The following is a 23,816-nucleotide window of genomic DNA, read 5'->3' on the forward strand; positions in this document are numbered from 1 at the left end:
AATAACAATAAATAAAAAACTGTAATTTGTTGTCAAAATCCAAATAACTTGTGATGTTACAAAAAACATCAAAGTTATATCATATCCCTAAACACATTGGTATTAATAACCATTTCTACCACCTATTGAAGCAAATCATGGAATCTTCCTTCTATAATCCCTTCCATCCCAGATGCATATGCTAGAAATATGACATTGAAAAAAGTTGGTAAGGGATTAAGTAACTGGTAAGACTTGAGTATGGGGTTGTTTGGCAATTGCTGAATGGTTTGGTGCAAAATGATTAAGTGGTCAGAATGATTAAGAGGCTCTTATGATATAGTGCAAAATGAAATATAATTGTTTGATAATTGTGTACAATGAAATTAGGGTTCTTAATGGTTAATCTTAATGGTTAAGGGAGATCCAAGATACAAAATTATTCAGAGAGTTTTAGAACCATTAAGAGACAGATTTTTTTTTTTGCCAAACAAGATTCATCTCTTAACGATTCAGAGGTTGCCTCTTAATGAAACTATTAAGAGGTAAACAAACAATCCCTTAACTATTAGGTCATGGGATTAGGCCATTTTTTGGCCATTTTTGGCATTTACATAGTTTTTACAAAGCAACTTGAACTCACTTTGCTAGGTTAGGTAAAACCTAGCTTCCAAACCCAAATCTTATTAAGCTAACTGGTAAGACTTGAGTATGCCTAACTATTAGGCCATGGGATCAGTTGACATGTGCACAAACCGGCCCAGACACCCGTATACCCAAAAAAAGATAAAGATCGTAACTGGTAAGGTGAGTTCAAGTTAAAAGCGAGGCAAACCCAAGGTCTTAACCGATTACATTCTTTTATCCTTTCCTTTTTTATACGTGGGCGTCCGGGACCTTTCCCGTAACTGGTAAGGTGAGTTCAAGTTGCTTTTATCCAAAAGAAAAGAAGATAAAGACGGTAACACCATCTAGATTGCTGTGAAATTAGACAAAACGAATACATCAAGAAAATACCTGAGCTACGCAAGTACATGTGAACGAATCATGAGCGGGTACGTGATGCAAATTCCACTGCTCCAACACTGCATACCACGTTGATTAATAAATAATTAAGTTTTTGTACGTATGCCAATGTGTATGATACTATGCTAAAATTCTTTTTGGGCAAAATACATCAAAATGCAACCTGTCTTGGTCCCTATTTAGTGTAACGAATAATGTTTTTTCACAATCAATGTAACAGTTTTAAAATTTTCTACTATGTACCCATTTGTCTGGGACCATGCTAATCTTTTAATATTTGATGACATGGATGCCAAGTTGTCATAGTTATACTGATTGAAAAAATATACCGATGGATAGCACGTTATGAGTCAAAAATAAATTGATTGACAAATTGGGATCTACATCATCAAATATTACAAGATTAACAAGTTAACGGTAAAAAATAGGTAAGCCGTACGGACTTGGAAATTTTGGAACATTGTTCACTTACTGAGAAAAAAAATTATTAAACAAGAAAAAAAGCTAACGTGTTGCATTTTGATGCATTTCCCCCTTTTTTTCTCAAAATGATCAGTGCAAGCACATCAGATATGCATACAAGCATGCTAGAATACTTACAACAGATAACAGCGGCCCCTGTTTAAACTTGTCATGGAATGAAAAGGTTAGCGGCTTTGGATCATCTCCAGGCCCTCTGATGAAGCCGCTGTATCAGAAAGAATTAAATATCAGCTGAAGCTGCAAAGAGTTTATTTTCACTTAACGTTAATACCCCCAAGAGAATCTCCAATGGGATGATCTTAAACCTGGTGGACCGGTTCATAAATTTTTACACACTTTAGAGGAAGAGGTACATGCCAACGTAGAAGGGGAAAGGTTCATAAACATTTCTACATCAAAATGGTAGGACCCGATCCAATTAAATAATAGAAAATAATTAGAATTTAGGTCATGTTCAGGTTCATGGTTGAGGGTAGACGGCTTATAAAACGTGTAGAAAGAGAAATCTGATGTGAGATAGTCATGAACCTCTAAACAGGTTTATGACTGGAGATGCTCTAAGCAAACCAAATGATGAATAGCTAGAAACACATGGACAACAGAAGCATTATGTATGGCAGAAGAATTACTGACATTAATGATGGCGTAATGAGTGTAGCCCTTTTAACATCATATAGAGCGATCAGACCCTTGTACAGCTCGTTTCCATCTTTATAAGACACGGCCAAACGCTCTCCTGAAGCATCCCATGCTATCTTCTCAATACCTCCACTAGAATATCAATGACAAGAAACTTAAAACCGTCTATGCAATCAAATGATGAATATGAACCATGTATTACAAAGATAGATAAAGGTTATTTTATATCGTCTGCAGAAGATGATAAAACCAAACTAAACCCACAATATTCCACACAGGGATAGGGTATAGGGAGGGTAGGATGTACACAGACCTTACCTCTACCCAAGTGGTAGAGAGGTGTAGACCCCCAGCTTGCAAAATAAAACAAGAAACAGATTCGGTAAGTAGCACAGAAGTGTGTGCAAACAAGCAACATGCACAGTGCAATGAAACCAACGACTAAAGGAGAAGGAAAAATACATCTGGCAAGCAGTAAAAGCAGAAAGAACGAACAGTGCAATAAAACAAACTACTAAAGCAGAAGGATTACTATGTCCGGCAAGCAGTAAAAGCAGAAAAAACCAAGGTTGGCATACAGTAAAAACAAACGCTGAACACATAATAAAGTATCCCACAACTAATAAATAAGATATGGAAGGTATGAAAAACCATCACCGCCATCTATCTAGTTTTGAATTAGGTATTATCCATTATCCAGTCCACATATTACCAACTGCCTCATATTGGCCAACCTTGCTTACACTATAGACCAACAGCATAGGTTGGCTCTTACTCTTAATAATGGCCTAAGCCTTAACCGCATAATAGCAGACTTGCAGATAAATGGGAATCGCATTGACCATCATGTTTGGAGATCTACCCATGCACATATTATTGATCATACTCCGGCACTTTTCAATTCCTCTGCCTCACACAAGACAGCTTGGAAAGATAAGAACAGAAAACTAATGGATTTCCCAACCAATCAGGTATGGGAAATCTTATATGGAATGATGGAATAGAACCATTTTGTTTGGTTTAGCCAACGGATACCATGGCACCCCTTCATTCAATGGCTAGCCATCAAAGATAAGCTCATACTGTAAGATAAGATGATGAATAGGAGCACTAATCAAAGCCTTTTTCTCCCCTTTGTAATTACTCTCAAGCAAGTCATTCACACTATTTCAAGCTGTCCTTACTCCTCAGGCATGTGGAATGGACGGAAATAGCAGAAAGCAGGCAAGGGGCACCAAATGTTTGGCCACACCTACCTAAAAGCGAGGTCTAGAAAAAGAGGTATTTGCTACCCTCTGGCATGCCCGAACCGCACCGGTCCCATGGTCATCACGGGGGAGGTAAATCATGCATGCTGCCCATTGGCAGAGGAGCGGTGCCCAGGCTCGAACCCAATCCAGGACCTCACACCTATGGATTACACCCACACCTCTACAGCTAGGTCATATAAGTGAAGACTAAACCAAGGTGTAACGATTGGGTAGTTGAGCTATTGCTAGAAGACAGCTCCAAGGTGTTGTGGTCCACTTTTAATTGGCAGAAAAGGAACACAATAACTTTTAACAAGGCTAGAAAGGTAGAAGTTGTCACCAAGTTATCGTCCACATTGTTCGTGCGACTAACAGGATTAAAAATGAAGGATAATGATAACACTCTGGTTGCTGCAACAAAAACTGGAAGTCTCTTAAGTTGCCTATAAACAAGAAAGGGTGATCTCTTGGTAGGATAGTGTATGTTACAGGATGTTGGTTTTTGTGCATAGATCTATACGGGATGGATGTATAAAAATCCCTTGGGGATGAGGCATGGATGTAGAGCCTATTCCACATCCAAGTTTTGTTTTTGCCATCATCTATTCGACCCTCTTTTGCACGTCCATCTAAGAGTTTATATCATGGGATGGTTTTGTATATCTTCTCAATTTATCAATGATATTTTCCTTCAGCTAAGCCAGCCTTTCCAACAAGAAAAGATGCACTCACTTGAATTCTACATGAACACTATAGATGGGTGAGTAAATCAATGCTAATCTAAGTTACAAACATATCTGACGCGAATTCAGTTAGTGCCACCACTGAAATTCAACTACAGCTACCTCGTATCTGAATTCAAACTTTTGTCTATGAAGTTTGACTTGTGAATCCTATCAGAAGAATCAGCAGGATACTATTCTAATTCCTTTAAGTTAATCTAATTCAATGATGAACATGGTAAAAGGTTTGAACTTCTTTACCTAAAACAGATCACCATAAGTCACCAAATAGAATTATTCAGAATGTAACAACAATTTAACTAGAAAAACAAAATTGTATCCTGTCAACAAATATGGCCAGAAGCCGTGTTCTAGAAATCCCTGCTTAGAACTGTTTAAGTGGCTGTCTACGGGTTAAGCGTCCCATCACCCATTCAATTAGTAAATGCCACCTAAGGTTAAGCATCCTCGACCCCTTCATCAATAACTAATCATTGAACTAAGTATTTGTGTTCATCAATGAACTTTTGTCAAGGAATTTTCTTGATCCAATGATCAGAAAAATTGTACAAAAATGATATCATATTCTGGTATGTTTACATAATCTAAAAATAATTATTTGATGGAAAGAACTGCTTGTGGTCCTGCTTAAGCATTCTCTAGAAACCTTCTTAGGTGATCAGGGGCTAGAAGATCACTCGATCGCCTAGTCCCACTTAAACAGTTTTTAGAACATCAATATAATATGTTCTATACTTCTAAGGTTTATATTAAAAGTATTCAGAGTTGAATTGCTTAAAGATGTAAGGCTCCCTTTCCCCCTCTCTCTCTCCCACTCTATTTATATACATGGGATTAGGATGCTAATATATATAAAAATTATTTATTTAAGTATAGTCAACATAAGCTCAAACTTGAATTTAAACAAGCAAGTTCGTATTCAATAAAAAATCAAATATTCAGTCGAATCGGATATAACAATGTCTAATTCACATAAGATAACTGTAGGGTAAACACAAGTTTAAATCTGAATTTCTCATTGGTGACTGTTTAAGCTTTAAATGACAGATTGGAAGATACAAGGAAAACAAATCAACTTGATTGCACGATGCATGTACAACAGGAAATAGTAGATTTGTTCAGAAGATCGTTTATCAAGAAAATAACAAGTAATGCACTAATATAGATAACGAAAGGTAACTCTTGTGCCCTCTACCTGTTGGTCAAAGATTTCAGCTCTGGCAGGTCAACAGGAAACAGTTGTGCATCTGAGGAAAATCATCATGAAAAATGGGGAACATGGAATTTAGACTACAAAGGGTGGTGACATAGAAACAGAAAGTCAATGGAGTTGATTCTTAAGAAATACAAAACGAGAAAAGTTATTAACCAAAATTCTTAACAAGCTAGCCTCTCACACAACAAACGTATGCAAGAATAGAAGTCGGTGATACTTGGCAGTTGGCAACGCTTTTGGAAAAGTGACTATCCAAGGGACTTTGATACTTGATTAAGATCAAAGTCAAAGGCATAACAGCTAACAGGAAATCTTAATTTTAAATCAGTCGTTTATCAACCAAGCATCTATATTTGAATTTTGATTTCATTCATTTAAGCATGCCGAAATACGGTTATATACATTTTCATTGTAAGAAAGGGTCATTCGAGTTTATCTACATAGATACTATGTTTACAATATGGATCCCCAGAAAATAAAAGTTCCTGGTGATGAAACCTTAGAAATTTAGGAACGCATACCAAGTGATGGAGGCTTTGTAGCAAAATGAATAGAACCTAATGTTGACGATTCGGAGAAAGCAATAAGAATCATACGCCCATCAGGATCCCATGCTGCTCCCTGCATATATATATAAAAATATGCTTGGCTAAATATCAGGTGGACTCTATAAAAACATGTCAGAGATGAACGGGAGGATAAACCCTGAATATCATGTACAGAACATACTTCAAGTAGCGATTAGATTCCTTTATCTTAGGAAACAAAGAACTTGCAGGTAAGTGCTGGTTCAGCAGATAAGTGTTGATTTACAGTTGTAAACCTCCTAAAATAAGGCCTAATGCTCTGTAAATAGTTCTGCAAATAATCTAGAATTCACAATATATATATATATATATATATATATATATATATTGAAATAACTGCCGGTGTTTTAGAAAGTTTTAGGTAGAGGTGGATGGCTGTATTGCCTTCTAGCATTTAATGGCTCATAGGGGATTAAACTCATGCCAGAATGGACACATATTCATTTTAATATACGCAACATAATCATTTAGATCATGCAAGCATATGAGAATTAAAATTTTATATTATGCAAGCATATGAGAATTAAATATTTAGATTATACAAACATAATAGGGATTTGAGGAACTAGATTAGTATCCGTGGTCACAAGCATATCATAAACTGTTTTCAAGGCAGCGTTGATTTGTGCACCAGGCAGGATTTTTTAACCTATGCTGTGCAAATCATAAGATAGAAAAAGATCTTATAAATTATTATTTTAAATGGAATACTTTTATAAACCCTAAATGCTACCTCAATTAATATAAATATCAACCAAGAAATTAGTAGGTACCAGATTATGCATCAGTTTCTCAACAGCCACAAATTAGTGAAATTATAAAGCAAAGTGAAGAGCATACAGCGACAGGTTAGAGTGACAGTAACATGCTTAGAATTATGAAGTTAGGGAAACATGAAAGCATACTTAAAACGCCTCCAACTTACCATAAGATACAACAATTCAGTATTACCTATTTACACGAGATAGAAAATATTGATATGTAATGAAAACTTCGGGAAAATAATTACTAACAGTGACAAAGCCACTTGTTGAAGACCATGGTTCTGATGTCCATGTGTTTGTCTCCCACAGATAGAATGTTCCATCACTGCATAAGAATATGATAATCGCTTTAGGTCCAAACGTTTGATATCTCTCAAAAATATCAGCTGAATAGGTCGGACTAATGATGGTAAATGACATTACAACTTTGCTGCAAAGAAATAATCTCCGGTAGGAGACCATTTAAGCAATGATATGCTCCCTAATCCTCGCCGAATGGGTGTGCCCACCCCTGTAAACAATACAACTCAATAAGAATTGCATATATGAAAACTCAATATGTGGAGACAGAACATTGTTTTGTCATAGTGGCTTTATAAATTCTGAGACTCACCAATAAAGGCAAGAGTATCATAGCTGGTGCATTTAGTAACAGATGAATTATAAGCCCCTCAACTTATTATGTGTGAAAATAGAAGTACACCTTCAATTTCCTTTTAATAAACCAACAAGTGCATAGCCAAATTTAATTTTATGAGGTATATTGAATAATTCAACATGCATTATGTATACCTTGAGCAACATCCCATATGGTGAATGACGAGCTCTCATATGAGGCAGATGCTACATATGTGAAGATAGGTCAAGGAAACGATAATGAGTGCATACTACAACACTTAAAGAAAAAAATGATGTGAAATTCAAATTCTCAAGGAGCAGATATCAACATCAATAAACGAATCAAAATAACACCGAATAAGAGAATCAGCATGCAAGGGTTAATAGTGACCCCTATATCTTTATCTAACTCGTAACTCTACAGAAAAAAAAAAAGCTACTTAGGATATCTTCCATCCGGACTCCATGACAGTGCACTTATTTGTTCGTCACCATGACTTCGTAGAAAATCCACTAGAGTCCATCTAACTCCAGAACCTCTAGAGAGGCTGCCAGAGTTAATTCCAGATCTCATACATGCGCTATTTCCAAGATATGAAGCAGACCAAATGCAAATTCCACCCCTGTTTGTACCATAAGAAAATAATAACGTTAGACATATATCATATCGGTTAAAGATACCTCAAAAAGACAACGACAAAAAGCCACAGGAATGACAACAGAAAAATCAGTGCAATGAATCAATATCAAATATACTAACTTGCAGGCTACTGAAAGTGTCTTCCCCGCATTTGGCCTCCATTCCAGAAGTTTAACTTCCCTTTGAAGATCATTCATCAGAACACAAGGGTCCTTTCCCTCTCCTGAAGAGAAGGCCATAGCATAGATGAAAAGGAGAACGACCATGTGACATATTCATACCTCAAGATCACAATAAAAAAATGTGGAACCAAATATGAATCCACAGAGTATAGCAAAAGTACTTATTTGCTTACTCAATTCAATATACGTTGCTCACCTGAATCTCCATAATCACGAATGGTTACTTGATTCCGTGCAGAAACAAATGCCAAAATATCTTTTTTCTGGTGCCAACTAAGACATCGGAGATCAACATTCGGCAATAATCTCTCCTACAAATTTTACCATCACAGAAAAAAAAGTTAAGCCTCTCACAACTTACGCATGAGATCATGTTTACAATTAATAACCAAAAATATATGAGAATCAAATTTATATATTGCATTCCCCATGCAGTAACCAAAGATGAGCTTCTTTGATTTGTCAAATACACCCTATTGTGCTAATCAACAATTTCCAGATTGATATATAATTTTATATACTTCTTACTGTTTATAACTTTTCTTTAGTTCGTTAAGCCAGCTTTAATATGATCTTCAAACTCGGACATACACTAAAAAATGAACTACAGAAATAACAAGATCAGTGTCGTGTTTAGCCAAAATCCAGAAGTTACAAAAATGATTCATTTTCACATCATCCATACCACTCAGATATAAATCCATAGATAGAAAAGTGTGAACTATAGGAGATAAGTGCAACCTATCAAAACTGTAGAGATAAAATTGTTGGTCCTCGGTCATCACTTTTAAGTGTAATGCCATTTATCTTGCTTCATTTAGGTAATAAATATTTTCTCACAATTATCTCCCATGTCCAAGACACATCTACATTTTCATTTAGGACCTCTTGTGAACTCGATACAGAGGGAAGGCAAATGCAGCCAAGTGAACCAAGGGAGAGACTTCCACAACTTTGGAAATGGAATGGGAGCAAATATCACATCACAATTCAAACTGAGCAGGAATTAAAGCAAACATCATGATTCTTACGTAGCTCCGATCCCATTCCAGACCATGGAATCATACTTCAAATACTATCTTACTGAAATCACATCCACTAATTTATGTGAAGTGAACCCTAACTCAAGCATAATCATAAATAAACTACTATACTTTATAAGAAAATTTATGAGATGCTTACATCATCAGAACCAACAAGGTTTTTAAGTGGACCATAAGAGACAGCTTGAAGTAACCCCCACAGACGGCTCACCGGAGATTCTACGCCTCTATCAGGACTTTGCGACAGCGGATAATCTAACTGATACGGAATTGCACTGAAAACTACTCCCTAAATGTTACAAAACGTCAAACTTCCAATTGCTGATGGTAATCAGTTTTTTCAAAACACACCCAGAAATAAGAGATGGACAACTTACAAGAATTTTTCCATAAGTCTCCTTTGCTTGATCGTCGGAAAGACTTTCGGCGGTAACTGGTGATTATTCAAAAAACAGATGTTGAAATGCGCACATGATAAGTGATTCCATGTAAAAAAAAATTAGAAAATAAGCCATTACGGATTACAGGAGTAATGGAGGGAAGCCATACTCAGGTCTCTGTTAATCTCGCATACGGTAACCGAGCCTGGCTGAGGAAACGATGGCATTCTTCAAGCTTCTGGAATTGAAGTTTGCTGTGGGAGATGGTGGAGTAGGGCTTGTTGATGTAGCAGCAAATTTCCCACCTTTCTCACACATTTTCTTTCGAGTTAATTATACAAATGGTCCCTCAATTATTGCTTAGATTCTAATTTAGTTATTTCAGTGCAAATTAGGTACAAAAGTTTAGTTAGGGGCCGTTTATCTGAATGCTTATCCGGTAAGTGTTTATTGTTATGAGTCAACACTATAATTTATTTTTTAGGTAAGATTGTAGTATATCAAAATGGTATCGTATGCAACAATATATGTGGTAAGCGCTTACCAGGGTAAGAGTCGTCACCCTCACTTACCGGGTAAGAGTCGTCACCCTCACTTACCGGGTAAGACTCTCTATCTTTATCAATGTTCTTATCAAGTAAAATTCTTGGGTCTTGCCATGTTCGTCCAGTGAGAAAAATTGTCCGGCAACGACGCATGTTTGTAACAACAAATCTCTATTCAAGAACTACAAGGAATTACAAGAAGGATATGAAGTGATAATGGGCGATAATCATACTTCAAAAGTCCTCAGAGTGGGTTCTATTGAATTAGCATTCACTTATGGGGAAAAAAATTATACTCAAAGATGTTCTTCACGTTCCTACTATTATGAAGAATTTGGTTTTTGACTATAAGTTGTGTAGAAATGGTATAAGAGTTGTTATAGCATCTAATAAAGTGATTCTATCTAAAAGACCTTTTTAAACCTAAATTTAGCGGTTTATCTTCTCCAATCGACCTGTAAAACGACAAAAAATTTGCCAGTGACACAGAGAGAGAGAGAGGGGACGCGACCTCCATATTTGGAGGGGGTACTCTTTACATGCCAAGTTTAAAAAAACCCAACCTTGAGGTCCTGAGGGATGTGGTGGAATATACCATCTGTTAAGGGTTTGTATTTTGACGTAAACAATAATTGTGTCCATTAGTTTATCAAAACTGATTTCTTATAGCCATAATTTACTGAGATTAGTCCGAACATAGACTAAAAGACCTTTTTAAACCAAAGGGCCTTTGGCCTAGCGGTTTCATAGCCTTTGGCCTTCTAAGAGGTCAGGGGTTCAAACCTCACCATAGGTGATGAGAGTGTGTGTGTTTATTTGTTGCATTTGCTGTATATAAATATTATATACTTCAAAAAAGAAAAAACTTTTTAAATTTGTTTTCTTCAAAAAGAACCCAGGCTCACCATTTATCTTGATTTTGTTATTTATTTATTTCTACGGGGTATTTTGAGCTTATTTATTTGAAACAACTTATATTTTTTTTATAAAAACACTTATCAACTTATTATAAGTCAAAAGACTTTAATTTCTTCAAAAACTTCTTATTACCGGTTTGACACCCGTATAAGGGACTGTTTACCAAATTTTTTATTAAGTCCTGGATGGATAAATTTGTCTGTCAGGATAAATTTGTCTGTCTGGATAAATGAGTGTTGTTGTTTATTTTTTTATGTGAACCAACAGTCTGAATAACATAAATGACCGATTTACCCCTCAATATTAATTATTTGAACATCAAAACAAAAAATCATAAAGAGGCCGAAGATGGGTGTCTGATATGGGAAGGAGGCGGTGCTTTAAATAAGGGGTAGGGGTATTATTTTTGTGACTGAATGGGAACAACATACCATTTCTATCTATGCGATTAAGCCTTGTTTTGTACGAATAAGCCGTAAGTAAACAACCCAAAAAAACTGTACGAATAAGCCAAATAAACCTATAAATCTAATTAAGCCCAAGTAAATAATCCCTAAATTATTTATTAAAACATTCAAAAATGTTTATTATCGATGTCCTGTATAATTCTATAGCTTATTTTTATAGCAACCCCAAACACCATTTGAATATAAAATATGTTATTTTAATCCGAAGGACACTGAATTTGGTGTTTTCGAATGGTACCGATGATCAAACAAGTTCGACGGATCCTGCGATCAATCTAATAAGTACCCAATTCTTCCGTCTCTCACCGGCAATCTGATAGGCTCTCTTCCATGGACACTGCTGGAGTTCTTGTGAGGCCGATGGCATAACAACAGTCAAAACTAACACAACAGCTATCATTTCAGGCATGTCTTTATGTTACCAATCCTCATAAACCTTGTTTTTACATTAGATGAAGAAGGAAATGGATTATATTAGAATTTGGCTGAATAAACCCTATCAGATTTTTTTTGGGTAGAAAGGGTTCAAGGCATGGAGCTTTGCATTCTAACCCTTGAAAATTTAGGAATGTTCTTCTACTTCTTCGGCTAAAAATCGATACAGTCCGTTTGAAAATCGATATGAATTTTGTTGCATTACTATTATTTTCTTGTGGTGCCTTTTATGAACTTTGATGGGGTTAAGAGTTATTGCTGGAAAGAAAATTATAACTTTAGCTTAATCTTGAATGTGAATTAGAAAAAAGACCAACGTTAATGTAGAAGGTCGGTTTTTACCCTTTTTGGTTCGAATTTGAGGGATTGGATTTAACCAAAAAATAGTGGCTAAATCAGTGATTCTAGTGTCTTAAGGCTGCCCTTTTTGCTCAGAAACTCAACCATGGAGGGACTTTTTTCTTCACAATTGCACAGCCGACCACTCCTCTTGATATTGATCTTTCGCTTGATCAATTAACACTGTGGAAACATCCTTTTGTGACCTATATTTGATGAACCATTTAATCAAGAAAATAACCAAATTCATTTTTGGGTACCTCAGTTTCAATTTGCTTCTGTAGTTTCACTGTATGGCCCATAAATTTGATCCCACAATGATTAGTACAATTTAGAACATCTTATTTGTTCTTTATTGGAACCGATGTACTCAGTTCATTTGACATCTTTGTCAAAAGGATGATGATAAATAACCAATTGTTGATACTACAACTATGTGGCCAAGGACTCTCCAACTGTCCAACAGCTTTAGACGGATATAGATCAGAAGCACAAGCACCCACTTTCATCATCTTCAGAGCTTCCTTCACCTCTCACAGATTAATCTACATATACACCTTTGATTAGTGTTGTAATTTATCAACCATCAAGAACCTTATTGTTCTCTTTCATCTATCATTGATAATCTTGATATATATATATATATATATATATATATATATATATTAAAACCGCAATCCTATTTTAACTCTCACAAGTATGACAAGAAGTGATTGAAGTGTCTTCGCCACATCTATTTTGGTTGAATCAAAATAACCCCTCAATCATTCTTTAACCTCATCTTGTGTGGCTGCAAGTCTTTAATCCTCATTAAGGGTGCATTTGATGCAACTTGCATAGTTTTTGTTTCCTTGATCTCAGCCAACTAAAATGCATAAGTGGTTCACTCCTCATGTTGCACATGGTTTCTTCCACAACTCCTTATCTTCTTTGGATTTAGCTTTACATACTTATTCTTTTCTAATTAGCTCATGCTACCTCCTTTATATACTTAGCTTCCCTTTCGGTTAGTTTGTACTTCTTGCCGCCCTCTTCATTCTTACAGTTGTATGGGAGTTTATATGGTGTCTTGTTCTCCTTGACAACCTTTCACACCTTCCCGATTCCCACCAAGTATTTTTTTAGTTTGATCTCTGGAAGTTCTACTCTTTTAGCCACTGGATTTGCTATTCCTTCAATGCCATTGTCATTGGTTTCCATATCTTAACCAATTGAAGGTCCTTTAGTTGTTCGATTCTTGAACATGGTTATGTTATCTTGTGTTAGGTTCCACTCCTAGTCACTAGATGTATACCACCTTTATCCTATCTATGCTTAATGTGGATGTTTGTCACTAAAATCCTATGTTGTCTGACACTGCCATTATGCACTCCCTATGTATTGTTGTAATCACATGAGTTCATTTCCTGATGGGTTGTCAATTTGGCTAGTATTCCGTAAGTGGCAACTATGACATTGCACTTCTTCCAACCCAAAACCTCCATGAAATTTCCAAAGCATCTATTACCGATATCTAGATGGCCATTAAGGGGCCGTTCACCAAAAACTTACCGGGTAAGCGCTTACTGGGTGTCACTTACCTTACCGAGTGAGCATGGCAAAGACCTATAATCGTACCCGGTAAGAGGCTTATCAAGGATCGAGAATCTTACCGGGTAACTAAGAGAAAAGAAAGACCCTTACCTGGTAAGCGCTTACCGGGTAAAAGACCCTTACGGACAATCCATTTTGATGGCCGACAATGTTACCAGATAAGGTAAGTGAAGGTGGTGGCATCTGTCAGTATGCGCTTACCTGATAACGTTTGGTAAACGAAGCTCAAGACTTATTACCGGTTACCTTGTTTTTGCATCAACCGGTTTCTATCTAGTGACTTCTATCATAAATGATCTTTTGTAGATTCTAGGAATACACACAAAACATATTCAAGATTACTCCCTCCTCTACTAATTGGCTAACATGATTATATATCTTTGGCATATGTCTCAACTACGTCATTTCTTATGGTAGTGTATTGTAATTTGTATGTCACTCCAGGGCATAATTTCCATGAATACCATAACTTAATATTCAGTGTGCTTGATTTCCTTTCATCTCTCCTGTAGTTTCTTGAGCACTTATAATATTCATTCTCCTTCTATTAGGGTATGATCTAACTTTTTTATCTTCCTTATTGATGACCTTGCATTTCAACTACAAATGACATCCTACTCCCTGCACCATCCTTTGAAGTAGAACTACACATGTTGATTTCTCCTCAAAGCTTGTGTCAGTTTTTATGTGTAACTAAGGGAATGATGATCTAGATCCTGCTCACTTCTATAAATATGTGGTGGGGAGTCTTTGTTTGTGACATCCAGGATTTGATATCCTCAAGCTTTTTTCACGAACTTTCTTTCTTTCACATGCCGATGGTCTTCAAGGGAACAACTGCTCTACTCTTTGGGGTAGTGGTTAGGTCTGTGAACGTCTTACCAGAGACCCAAAGGGACATATTGGATTCATTTGGTTTGGTTTATTCATGCCATTGTGTAACTCATCATTAAAGTTGTGCTACCAAACCCGTGGTTGCTAGTGTGTATGCACTCATGTTTATCATTGAATTTTAGACACACTAGTTTGGGTTTTGGTATGTCTCATCGGTAAGAGGGTTTATCATGTATTTTAGACACACTAGTTTGTGTATACACTTTGACCATTTAGTAGTAATTTTCCCAGATTGGATATTCATAAATTTGATGCATGATCTTGTAAAATTATTGGTGCTACATGTACAACATCAAGTTTCTAGTTCAATATGTATTGGTGACTAAGGTTTTTTTTAAAAGCAACAAATTCATTAAAAGAAAAAGCCAAATTACAAGAACATGGAAGATTCTTTCAGCAAGATGCAGAAAGCAAAAAAACAACTAAAAACAACATGAAAGAGGAAGAGATCTGAAAGCAGTGAAACGAGCAACCTAAGCAATTGCCCCCTAGATTGTAACACCAATTTGGTCAAGAGTAATTGAAATCTTTTGCACGATTAGAAAGCCAATGATACGATAATATGATGATAGCTGGATATCGAAAGCCAAATCAAAATGTCGGGTTGACCGATCTGAAAACACCATTTGTTACGAAAACTCCAAATCACTTAGATGGTGGTCCACAAAACAGCTTGCCAAAATCCTTTTGAAGAAAGAAGAGTGAAGGTCAAAGCCAAGTCAATCCAACAACGACTGAACTGGGATCCTGCCTTGTCTTAGACGCCACATAAACATGCATACTTTCTTTGGAACAAGCTTGCACCATTTAGTTTTGACTATTTGAGATGAAGATCCAAGAGAATTTTTATTCACCAACTCCTTGAGCCCTTAACTGAAAACCCCCTATCCTCCCAAGAACCACACCCGGTTATCTCTCTCATTACTTAAAGGGCTAAAAATATGCACCATGCCCTCTAACTCCGTACATTACCTGAAGCTCTCCCTCTAGGAAATCTACACCATCCCTCCACTCCAGCCTATTCCTCACTGAAATCTCTTTAACCCCCTCTAAACTAAATAACTTTGGGTATTTATCGCGGAACTTGAAGTTGCCCAACCACTTGTCCATCCAAAACGACGTAGAATCGTCACCGCCTAATCTTTTGCCAAACGACCCTCTAAAGTTAACCCTAACTCTCTCTAGGTCCCTTCCAACACGAACAATGCTTCCCCACGTCCCTCTAAACGGTCTAAAGCTCTGTTCACCTCCCCTACTAAACCCCGAATCACCGACACCACCCTCCGCACCGAATATACTCTTCACTTCCCTTACCCAAAAAGTGTCCCCATCTACCTTGAAACGCCACCACCACTTCCCAATAAGACCCCAATTTGAAGCCCGAAGACTTTCGGCATTAAGCCCCTCCAAATTTGAACAATTTAATGTAGTATCCCATTTGACCCAAGGATGTTTCCATCCTCAGACCCTCCGTAGAAAAATCCCTCACGTTTTCCAGAATATGAAGGACTCGAGCCAGGGCACGAAATAGGGAGAACTAATACAAAGACAAACTGTGGAGAACATAGTTGATTAGCATTAGTCTTCCTCCAAAAGATATCGATCTAGATTTCCAAGCTGCAATTTATTTTTGAACTTTTCAATTATTCTGTTCCAACTATCAATATTGTTCATACATCTAGTGATAGGGATTCCGAGGTATGTGAAAAGTAACCTTCCCAAACAACAATTAAATCTTCTAGTTTGCAACACGAAAGCCGAACAACTTATTCTATGTCATGTTCATCTTTAACCTGGAAGCCATCTGAAAACATTTTAGTAGACCCATCAAGTTTCTTATATTGGTGACTAAGGTCTACCAATGCAGGAGGGGCTTGGGTCTTCTTTACCCACTCTTTTCTCGTCTCTCTTCATGACATCTTCTAGAATCAATGTTCACCCTTTTTCCAAATTCAGTTTTCAGGTATCACTAAATAGAACGTGTTTCACTGCTTTCAAACATCATTCTAGACAAACAGGTCACCGTAACTCTCATACTCGAATATTTCTCTTTCATGTTTCTTTTTTCATCTTGGTACATATGCTGAACTCGGACGATCGTATTTGACATTGTAGGAATCTTGTTACAGAAAGCTTCTCAAGTGAAGAGAACCAGATAAGAGGCGCCCATTTATCTTCAGAGGAAAATGAAAGATCAGAGTGGTTACGTACCACCTCGTTACATTCCCCTGGGCCAGTCAGATCTAGAGACAAGTATACTTTCTAACACTGATGAATCTCCCACACAGAATGAAAGCAGTAGTGATGTCCCAGTTCAATGGTCCTCTGGAATATGTGCTTGTTTTGATGATCTACAAAGCTGTATGTTACCTTCTTCCTTTCACCTTGGTTTTTCAGAAGTTAATGGAATGTGCATTTGTATGTTGTTGCTTGCTCCTCACTCGCTTTTTTTTTTGTCTCAAATGTTTATTTAATTTTTTTTTTTGGCAAACTTTCTCTTTTTAGCAAACTTTTCACAAGTCAGGGGTGTTCACGGAAACAACCGCTCCATTCTTTATGGTAGAGGTCAGGTCTGCATGCATCCCCCACCCCCCTAGATCCCACCTCCGGGTGGATATATTGGGTTCCTTTGGTTTGGTTTGGTTTAACGGAATATGCACTTGAGTAGGCTAAGTATTGTTGAGTTCTTAGATACTATATTCGTGCACCCACAATATTACTATCTTAAATTCATGAACATGCATATAAAAGGAAAAAAATGCTTTTATTGTTCTGATAATTGATGAAAATTAGGCAAATAATGTGTTAATACTACTGATAAAACTAACACATGTCCAATGAGCAGTGTATTAGTTTTGTTTAGTTAGGAACGTAATTCACAAATAATCACAAATACTATTATATACATATATTATATCACGATTTTCTTCATATATTGGGTATTTTTCAGATACCCACATCACCTTATAACGGATATGGATGACATAAGTTGGACACGTTCAGATTGATATTTGGATTTTTGAATATCCATTAACAAATTTTCTGATGAAAACACATAGGTGGGGCTTGTTGGGTAAGAATTGTCAGACTGGTATATGCATTCTGAATCGGCCAGAGGTAATATTGCTTCTTAAAAGGAATTTAATTTTGATTGGTTAAGACACCAGTGAATCGGCGGTGAAGGGTATTCAGCAATCGCGCCCACCCTGCACTCGTCATGTGCATACCCTGTACTCACTGAATCTGCACTGAGTGATACCCTTATTCCTCGGGCCTATGTTTCTCTGGACTTTTCTTTTCCGTTTTTCTTCCTTGGGCTTATTGAAGTTATTATTTGTTGAAAATTGAAATTGTGATGATAGGGATCTCGAACAGATCCTTAATTGAAAATTCAATTTCAAGTAATAATACAAATGGGTGAAGAACTAAATTAGGATAAAGAACTTACCAAAACGTGAAATGCTGCATTTTGCAACCCAACATATTATATTGAGTTTGACTTTAATGCTTTTGTTGAAAGTACTTTAGATTGATAAAATGATAATTTTCTATCATTCAGATTATCGGTTCAAAACACTTGTCAAAGATTCATTTTTTATTCACAACCAATTCCAGATAAAACCTATAAATGTTCGGTCACTTTTATCAAATCAAACAGACCCATAAGTATGCAAGTTCTCTTATTTTTGTTTTCATCCCTACCCCCATTATTGTTTTGCCTTTATCAACACGGTTTAGATCTAAGATCAAGTTTCCAGCCATGTTTTTACCTGCGTTCATCAATGTTTTTAATTGTTGCTTCTGACTGCTAACACAAAGGTCAATGCTTTCATTTCTTCTTAGGCTCCGTTGGTACGATATGTCCTTGCTTTCTTTTTGGAAAGAATGCAGAAACTCTAGGATCTGGCACATTCATGGGATCATGTACAACCCATTTTATCATATGCGGCCTTATCAATTCCTTTTGCTGCTTGGTAACGGGAGGCGTGATTCTAGGCTTTCCTGGATGCTTTGCTGCATGCTATGCCTGTGGATACCGCAAAGCACTACGCACAAAGTATAATCTGCAGGTATGCTTTTTCCTCCTTTTTCTAATGCTTAAAAGAATTTCGGGGCTCTTTACCAACACAAATTGGGTAAACGCTAACTGGGTAAATGCTAACTGGGTAAGTATGCAGTCTGGGCAAACGCCGACCGAAAATGGTTGTTTACCAAGTGTTTTGTAGCTAGTGCTTACCGATAAATACCTTTTTCATCTTGGTGGTCAGATGAGTCTTTGTGTAAACTAGCTGATGATCGAATCAACACCGGCCAGCGGTAGGTAAACAGAACCCTTAATGTTTAAATGGTTAAGTGCCAAAAAATTGCAGGATTGGCGTGCTTCGGCTAACTCAAAATCTATCCACTCATTTTCAGTTTTTGAGATCTCACAAACACATAATGCACCTTGTTCCAAAAAACAACTGTGAATGAGTTTTCTGACCGATCTTATATGTTATTTCATTGCAAACAATTCATTACAGTATGCCACAAAGAGTGATTCTAACCGTCATACTTTTGGTTTGCTGCAAATTAAGTGTTGGAAATTGTGTAAAGTTGCTCACAATGACACACTTCCGTGTTACTTTTGCATTTTAACAAGTACAATGGTTAGTTTGGAACGAAATAATAAATAAGATGATTAGAGAACTTGGTCACTCATATATAAGATGTCTCGATCTTCTATATACGAAATTTAAGGGACTTGTTCTTATGGAGATTCCCCTCCTGTGGTTGCAGTTTTTTAACGAGTTGGGTGGCTGAATAAATTAACGAGACCACCCTGTGGTTGCATAGGGGATCCAACTCGTTAATTTATTCAATGACCCAGCTCATTAATTTTAAAAATAAGGACAGGATTTGTTAATAATATCAAACCACAGGGACGAAAAATGTAATTCACTCAAAAGAAAAAGATGAGATTTTGTGTTTTGGTTCCATCTGCAGTGGGTTTATATATTTGTATTAGCTATATTTTTAGAATTGATACAGATTTTCCTTTCTTTCAGCCATATTGAGAACAGTTTGCTCTGATTCTTCAGCAACTTTTTTTTAATCTTGCATGAGTAAATATATATGGTTAATTATCAATGTCATCATCACCCTCGCCATTTTTTTTGAGGAAGAGTGCGATTATGAGGAGAGGAATGCGTATTACGTTAACATATTTTTATATTGAATTATAATGAGTTTTATGGTAGCTATAGATTTGCCCATTTCTCAGGGAATTCTTATATAATCTCCATGTGATTTTTCCAAAAATGGTTTCCACATAAATGTATGTATGGTTTTCTTTTCATCTGAATTCTGTGGTTTCAAACTTTGTGGCAACCTTTCTAGGCCAATTTTGTTCTCACATACACTTTTCAAAAGCCAACGATCTTCATGGAAACAACTGCTCTACTCTATGGAGGAGAGGAGTAGAGGTCACGCCTGCGTACATCTATCCTTCCCAGACCCTACCTCCCAGTGGTATATACCGGGCTAGTGTGGTTTTATTTGAATTCTGTAAATTGTCATCACAATCATCACTCGAGGGTTCTTATTTCCAAGATTTGAAATTCACTTAGGTAGGATTCGCTTACAGAAAAATCGTTTGTTATGGTGCAGGAAGCTCCGTGTGGGGATTTTATGACGCACCTTTGCTGCCATTTGTGTGCGGTATGTCAAGAATACAGGGAAATTCGTGAAAGGTCTGTGGACATCAACCCACATGCAAACATAGTAGAGGTTACAGCTCCTCAGGTGCAGACAATGGATTTAGCTGTGCGGAAATAACCTTATCTAGCCGTTATATATCTATTGTGTTCTTTCTTTGTTCTCTTCATTCACAAATAGAATCTTGTCATTGTAAACGTGATTGTAAGGTTCATCTTTCATGCGACTTTTAGATACATTAGTTGTTGACTGTATCAATGTGGGTGGGTTCGGGATTTACAATATCTAGTGGTCTTTCTTGTCTTTCGCTTTTGGTTTAGGAGCACAGGTGCACAAAGGAATGTCTTACGCTTGGTCCTACAACCTCAGAAGTTGAAAACCTGGAGTGATTGGAGCTTTCACCGGTTTAACTTTGTTCTTCCTGTTTTCAGTTGTCGTATACTCGTATGCATGCCCAGATTTTTAGGAATAATAGGCTTGTCTTTAGGATTAGTTTGTGTGGTTTTGAATGTTTCTTGTTGGTTACAACCATTATGCTGTAGTGGGTTGTTCTTTGAGTTTTCAGTTAGTTGTAAGGTTATATTATATATAGCCAAGTATTGCTTCAATGAAGGACTTTCACCGGCTAAGTTTTCATTGTTTGTCAATCATCAAATCTTCTAATCTGATATACAATCTCCTCCTATTTGAGATGACAAAACCTATGCTATAAAGGATAAAACACTTGGATAGAAGAATAGAACTACAAACAAGGTATGAAAGTTGAACAAGTTCAACTACTGATTAGTACATGACCGTGTTGAAATCTTTTGAGTTCTTTTGGACTGAATGGGAAAAAAATAACATTCATCTCAGATTGATATTTCATTACATTACAATCACTTGAAGTTGAAAATTATGTAAGTTCAGAAGTCCTCTTCTTTAACAAATAGGGAAGGTCTAACAGAGGAAGATCCAGATGATGCTAGACCTTGTTGAACAGCTTCTTTTCTAGACCAGAGGATCTACTGATTTTCTTCCTAGAACCTTGCTCTAGAAATGGTTCCGATGTTGATAATGGGGAGCAAGGACTCCAGATGATCTGAAGGCACAAGGAAAAGATCCTTGTATCTCATGTACCTCCTCCAATAGGTTGTCATAAAAGAGACTAGCATCAAGACCAGAGCTACTAGAGAGTTATTGATCTTCTAGAAGCTTCTTCCTCAGCTTATCATCATTGGTCAAATGCTTCCTCATCACTTCTTCGTTTGAGTCAGTAGTAACCTTCAGAGAGTTGTTCTTGCATTCGTTGTAGATCTTTTAGAGAGTTATTCTTGCATTCGTTGTAGATCTTTCCTAGTGTTCTGTCATGTTAAACTCCTCTATCAACTGATCTGCATCCATGAGAAAGGATGATTTATATGATGCAACAATAAGGTCAATAGATGCGGCAACCGGAGGAATAACTGAAATGAATGAAGCAGGAAAGACAGGGTAAGAGCAAGAACTTGAGAAGGTCTAGGAGTTGGTGTTTTTCCTTTGTCCCCCTTAGATGTTGAACTTATCTCCTATTTTTGGTATCATCGGGGGTTCGAAGTGTCGTAAAGGGTTTGTGTGGAGACAAGGTTGAGGATGGTGGTGGCAGGCCCTGAACCAGCTTGTTCAGGCACAATACATTTCTTTTTATATCATCCCTGTTAGATAAATGGTTATTGATGAATTCCACTAGCAGGGAGGGAGGTCTGTGCAACTTCAGGGGCAACCATGAGAAGCTGGACTACATGATGGACACAGCTGGAACACATGCTTCTGGCAGTTGTTGAATCTTATGCAGCGGCTGAATGGCATTGTCCAACTTTGAATGCATCGAATTGATAGTGTTGAACATGTCATATATCAAAAAGTTCTGTCAGTTATCTCTTTTTTTCTTTTCTTTTCTTTTCTTTTGTAGCTCCATCGCTAGTATCTTCTGGTTCATGCTGTTAAGGGCCTCCATTGATATAGGCATTACTATGATCCCCCTCAGCATCTTCATCTTCATCTTCATATTGGGTACTCTTCAACCGATGAGGATAGAGGACTTTGATAACGCCGTTTTTGGCGTTATTTTTGTACCACTTTTCCAAGCACATGAAGTGTTATTCTGAAAGTTTATTACAAGTTTATACATAATTCTTGCACATAAGTACGTAGAGAGAAGTGTTGAGAAGCATATATGAGAAGGAGAGTTCTCAGCTATTTATACTCTATGCATTTAATGCACCTCAGAGGTTACAATCCACGTGTCAAGAGGAGAGTGGAATGCATGTCCTTGTTCATCAGATATAATAGTCTTTTGGCTGCATATGAACAGTTGTCTAAAAGAGTTGGTGAGCACGTTTTGGAGACAAGAAAATAATCTGTACTGTACCTTTGCCGGGTTGAGGCATGGAGTATGTACCTTTGTGCAAGAGAATAAGACAAAAAAATATTGATGGGCAAGATATGGATCCAGCTGTTGGAAAGAGTCGTCGGGGACTTCTTCAGGTATAACTAATAACTTGGTCAAGATTCAAATTTGATGTAGATGGTAATGGTATCACTGAACACCGCTTCAGATCACGAGTAAACTATCTTTATCTTCAGCTACTTCTTTGACATCATTGAAATTTTCCTTGATGTGACTTTGCCTTTGAGATACTTAAGCTCTAATACAGTTACATGTGTTCAGCGATCACTGAACACGCTCAGTTACAAACTGATCGTTGAAACTAGAATATAAGTTAAAGTTTTTCACTAAGTAAAAGATCATCATCAAATTACTGAGAGAATTCAGATCAACAATCTCCCCCTATTTGATGATGACGAAACAACAAAAGAAAATCGCTAAGTATAAAAACAGAAAGGAAATGAAACTCATAAAATACTTTGTCCCATTTACTGTTTTTGAGGGATCTTTTCAGCACTTAGATAGATAGAAGTACTTCAGTTATAAACTTCCATTAATTGTAAAAGAAAGATTACAAGTATTGAAAAGTGAAATACGTAACTGAAATTACATAGCTGAAAAATCTAATAATTGATAATACAAAAGATAAGAAAAGAAAATGTATCTATCAACTAAGATCATCAAAGGTGATGTAGTAGGGAATTTCCGATCCTTGATTTCTTCTCTTCAGCAGCTCTCTTCGAATTTTTCTGTCCACAGACTGACAGAGAGAGTGGAAACATCACAATAGGTAAGAAGGAAGACTAAGTGATCATCCGGTGCCATATAAAACTCTGAACCTTGCTAAAATCGAAGTATTTTTTTTAAGTATATAATATTTATAGTCTGATAGCCCGCCCTATCTATCCGCGCGATGCAACAAATAAACTCACACACCCTTCTCACCTATGGTGAAGTTTGAACTCGTGACC

At 36.8% G+C, this 23,816-nt stretch overlaps 2 protein-coding genes across 4 annotated transcripts; one reads left to right on the plus strand and one right to left on the minus strand.

The window, feature by feature from the left end:
• Positions 1-9,853, minus strand: LOC112518744 (aladin). The gene is made up of 15 exons (XM_025126561.1): positions 9,720-9,853; positions 9,548-9,603; positions 9,310-9,459; positions 8,324-8,438; positions 8,066-8,168; positions 7,755-7,928; positions 7,480-7,538; positions 7,111-7,198; positions 6,937-7,012; positions 5,858-5,957; positions 5,316-5,367; positions 2,122-2,259; positions 1,606-1,693; positions 997-1,064; positions 1-181 (listed from the first exon to the last, which is right to left on the minus strand). Exons 1-14 carry the CDS (start codon positions 9,775-9,777, stop codon positions 1,002-1,004), a joined length of 1,320 nt encoding a protein of 439 aa, XP_024982329.1. The 5' UTR covers positions 9,778-9,853; the 3' UTR covers positions 1-181; positions 997-1,001.
• A 1,833-nt stretch (positions 9,854-11,686) lies between these two features.
• Positions 11,687-20,740, plus strand: LOC112518696 (protein PLANT CADMIUM RESISTANCE 10). 3 transcript variants are annotated; one of them, XM_025126480.1, is made up of 5 exons: positions 11,707-11,885; positions 16,698-16,759; positions 16,857-17,102; positions 18,585-18,811; positions 20,391-20,740. In XM_025126480.1, the coding sequence occupies exons 3-5, from the start codon at positions 16,928-16,930 to the stop codon at positions 20,556-20,558; spliced, it is 570 nt and encodes a 189-aa protein (XP_024982248.1). In that variant the 5' UTR covers positions 11,707-11,885; positions 16,698-16,759; positions 16,857-16,927; the 3' UTR covers positions 20,559-20,740. The 3 variants fall into 3 exon arrangements, with proteins under 3 accessions (XP_024982249.1, XP_024982248.1, XP_024982250.1); XM_025126481.1 differs by lacking the exon at positions 16,698-16,759 and having other exon boundaries at positions 11,687-11,885; XM_025126482.1 differs by lacking the exon at positions 11,707-11,885 and having other exon boundaries at positions 16,707-16,759; positions 16,871-17,102.
• The last annotated feature ends 3,076 nt before the right edge of the window (positions 20,741-23,816 follow it).

The sequence above is a fragment of the Cynara cardunculus genome, assembly GCF_001531365.2.
Source record: "Cynara cardunculus var. scolymus isolate 2C chromosome LG 9, CcrdV1, whole genome shotgun sequence".
NCBI lineage: Eukaryota > Viridiplantae > Streptophyta > Magnoliopsida > Asterales > Asteraceae > Cynara > Cynara cardunculus.

Excerpts from the sequence above, each read along its gene's own strand:
- LOC112518744 (XM_025126561.1), bottom strand. The coding sequence starts at position 9,777 with ATGCCATCGTTTCCTCAGCCAGGCTCGGTTACCGTATGCGAGATTAAC. Across the intron at positions 9,604-9,719 it reads CGAGATTAACAGAGACCTGA|TTACCGCCGAAAGTCTTTCC; the intron begins GTATGGCTTCCC and ends AATAATCACCAG. Across the intron at positions 7,199-7,479 it reads CATATGGGATGTTGCTCAAG|GGGTGGGCACACCCATTCGG; the intron begins GTATACATAATG and ends TATTGTTTACAG.
- LOC112518696 (XM_025126481.1), top strand. The coding sequence starts at position 16,928 with ATGAAAGATCAGAGTGGTTACGTACCACCTCGTTACATTCCCCTGGGC. Across the intron at positions 17,103-18,584 it reads TTTTGATGATCTACAAAGCT|GCTCCGTTGGTACGATATGT; the intron begins GTATGTTACCTT and ends ATTTCTTCTTAG. Across the intron at positions 18,812-20,390 it reads GCACAAAGTATAATCTGCAG|GAAGCTCCGTGTGGGGATTT; the intron begins GTATGCTTTTTC and ends GTTATGGTGCAG.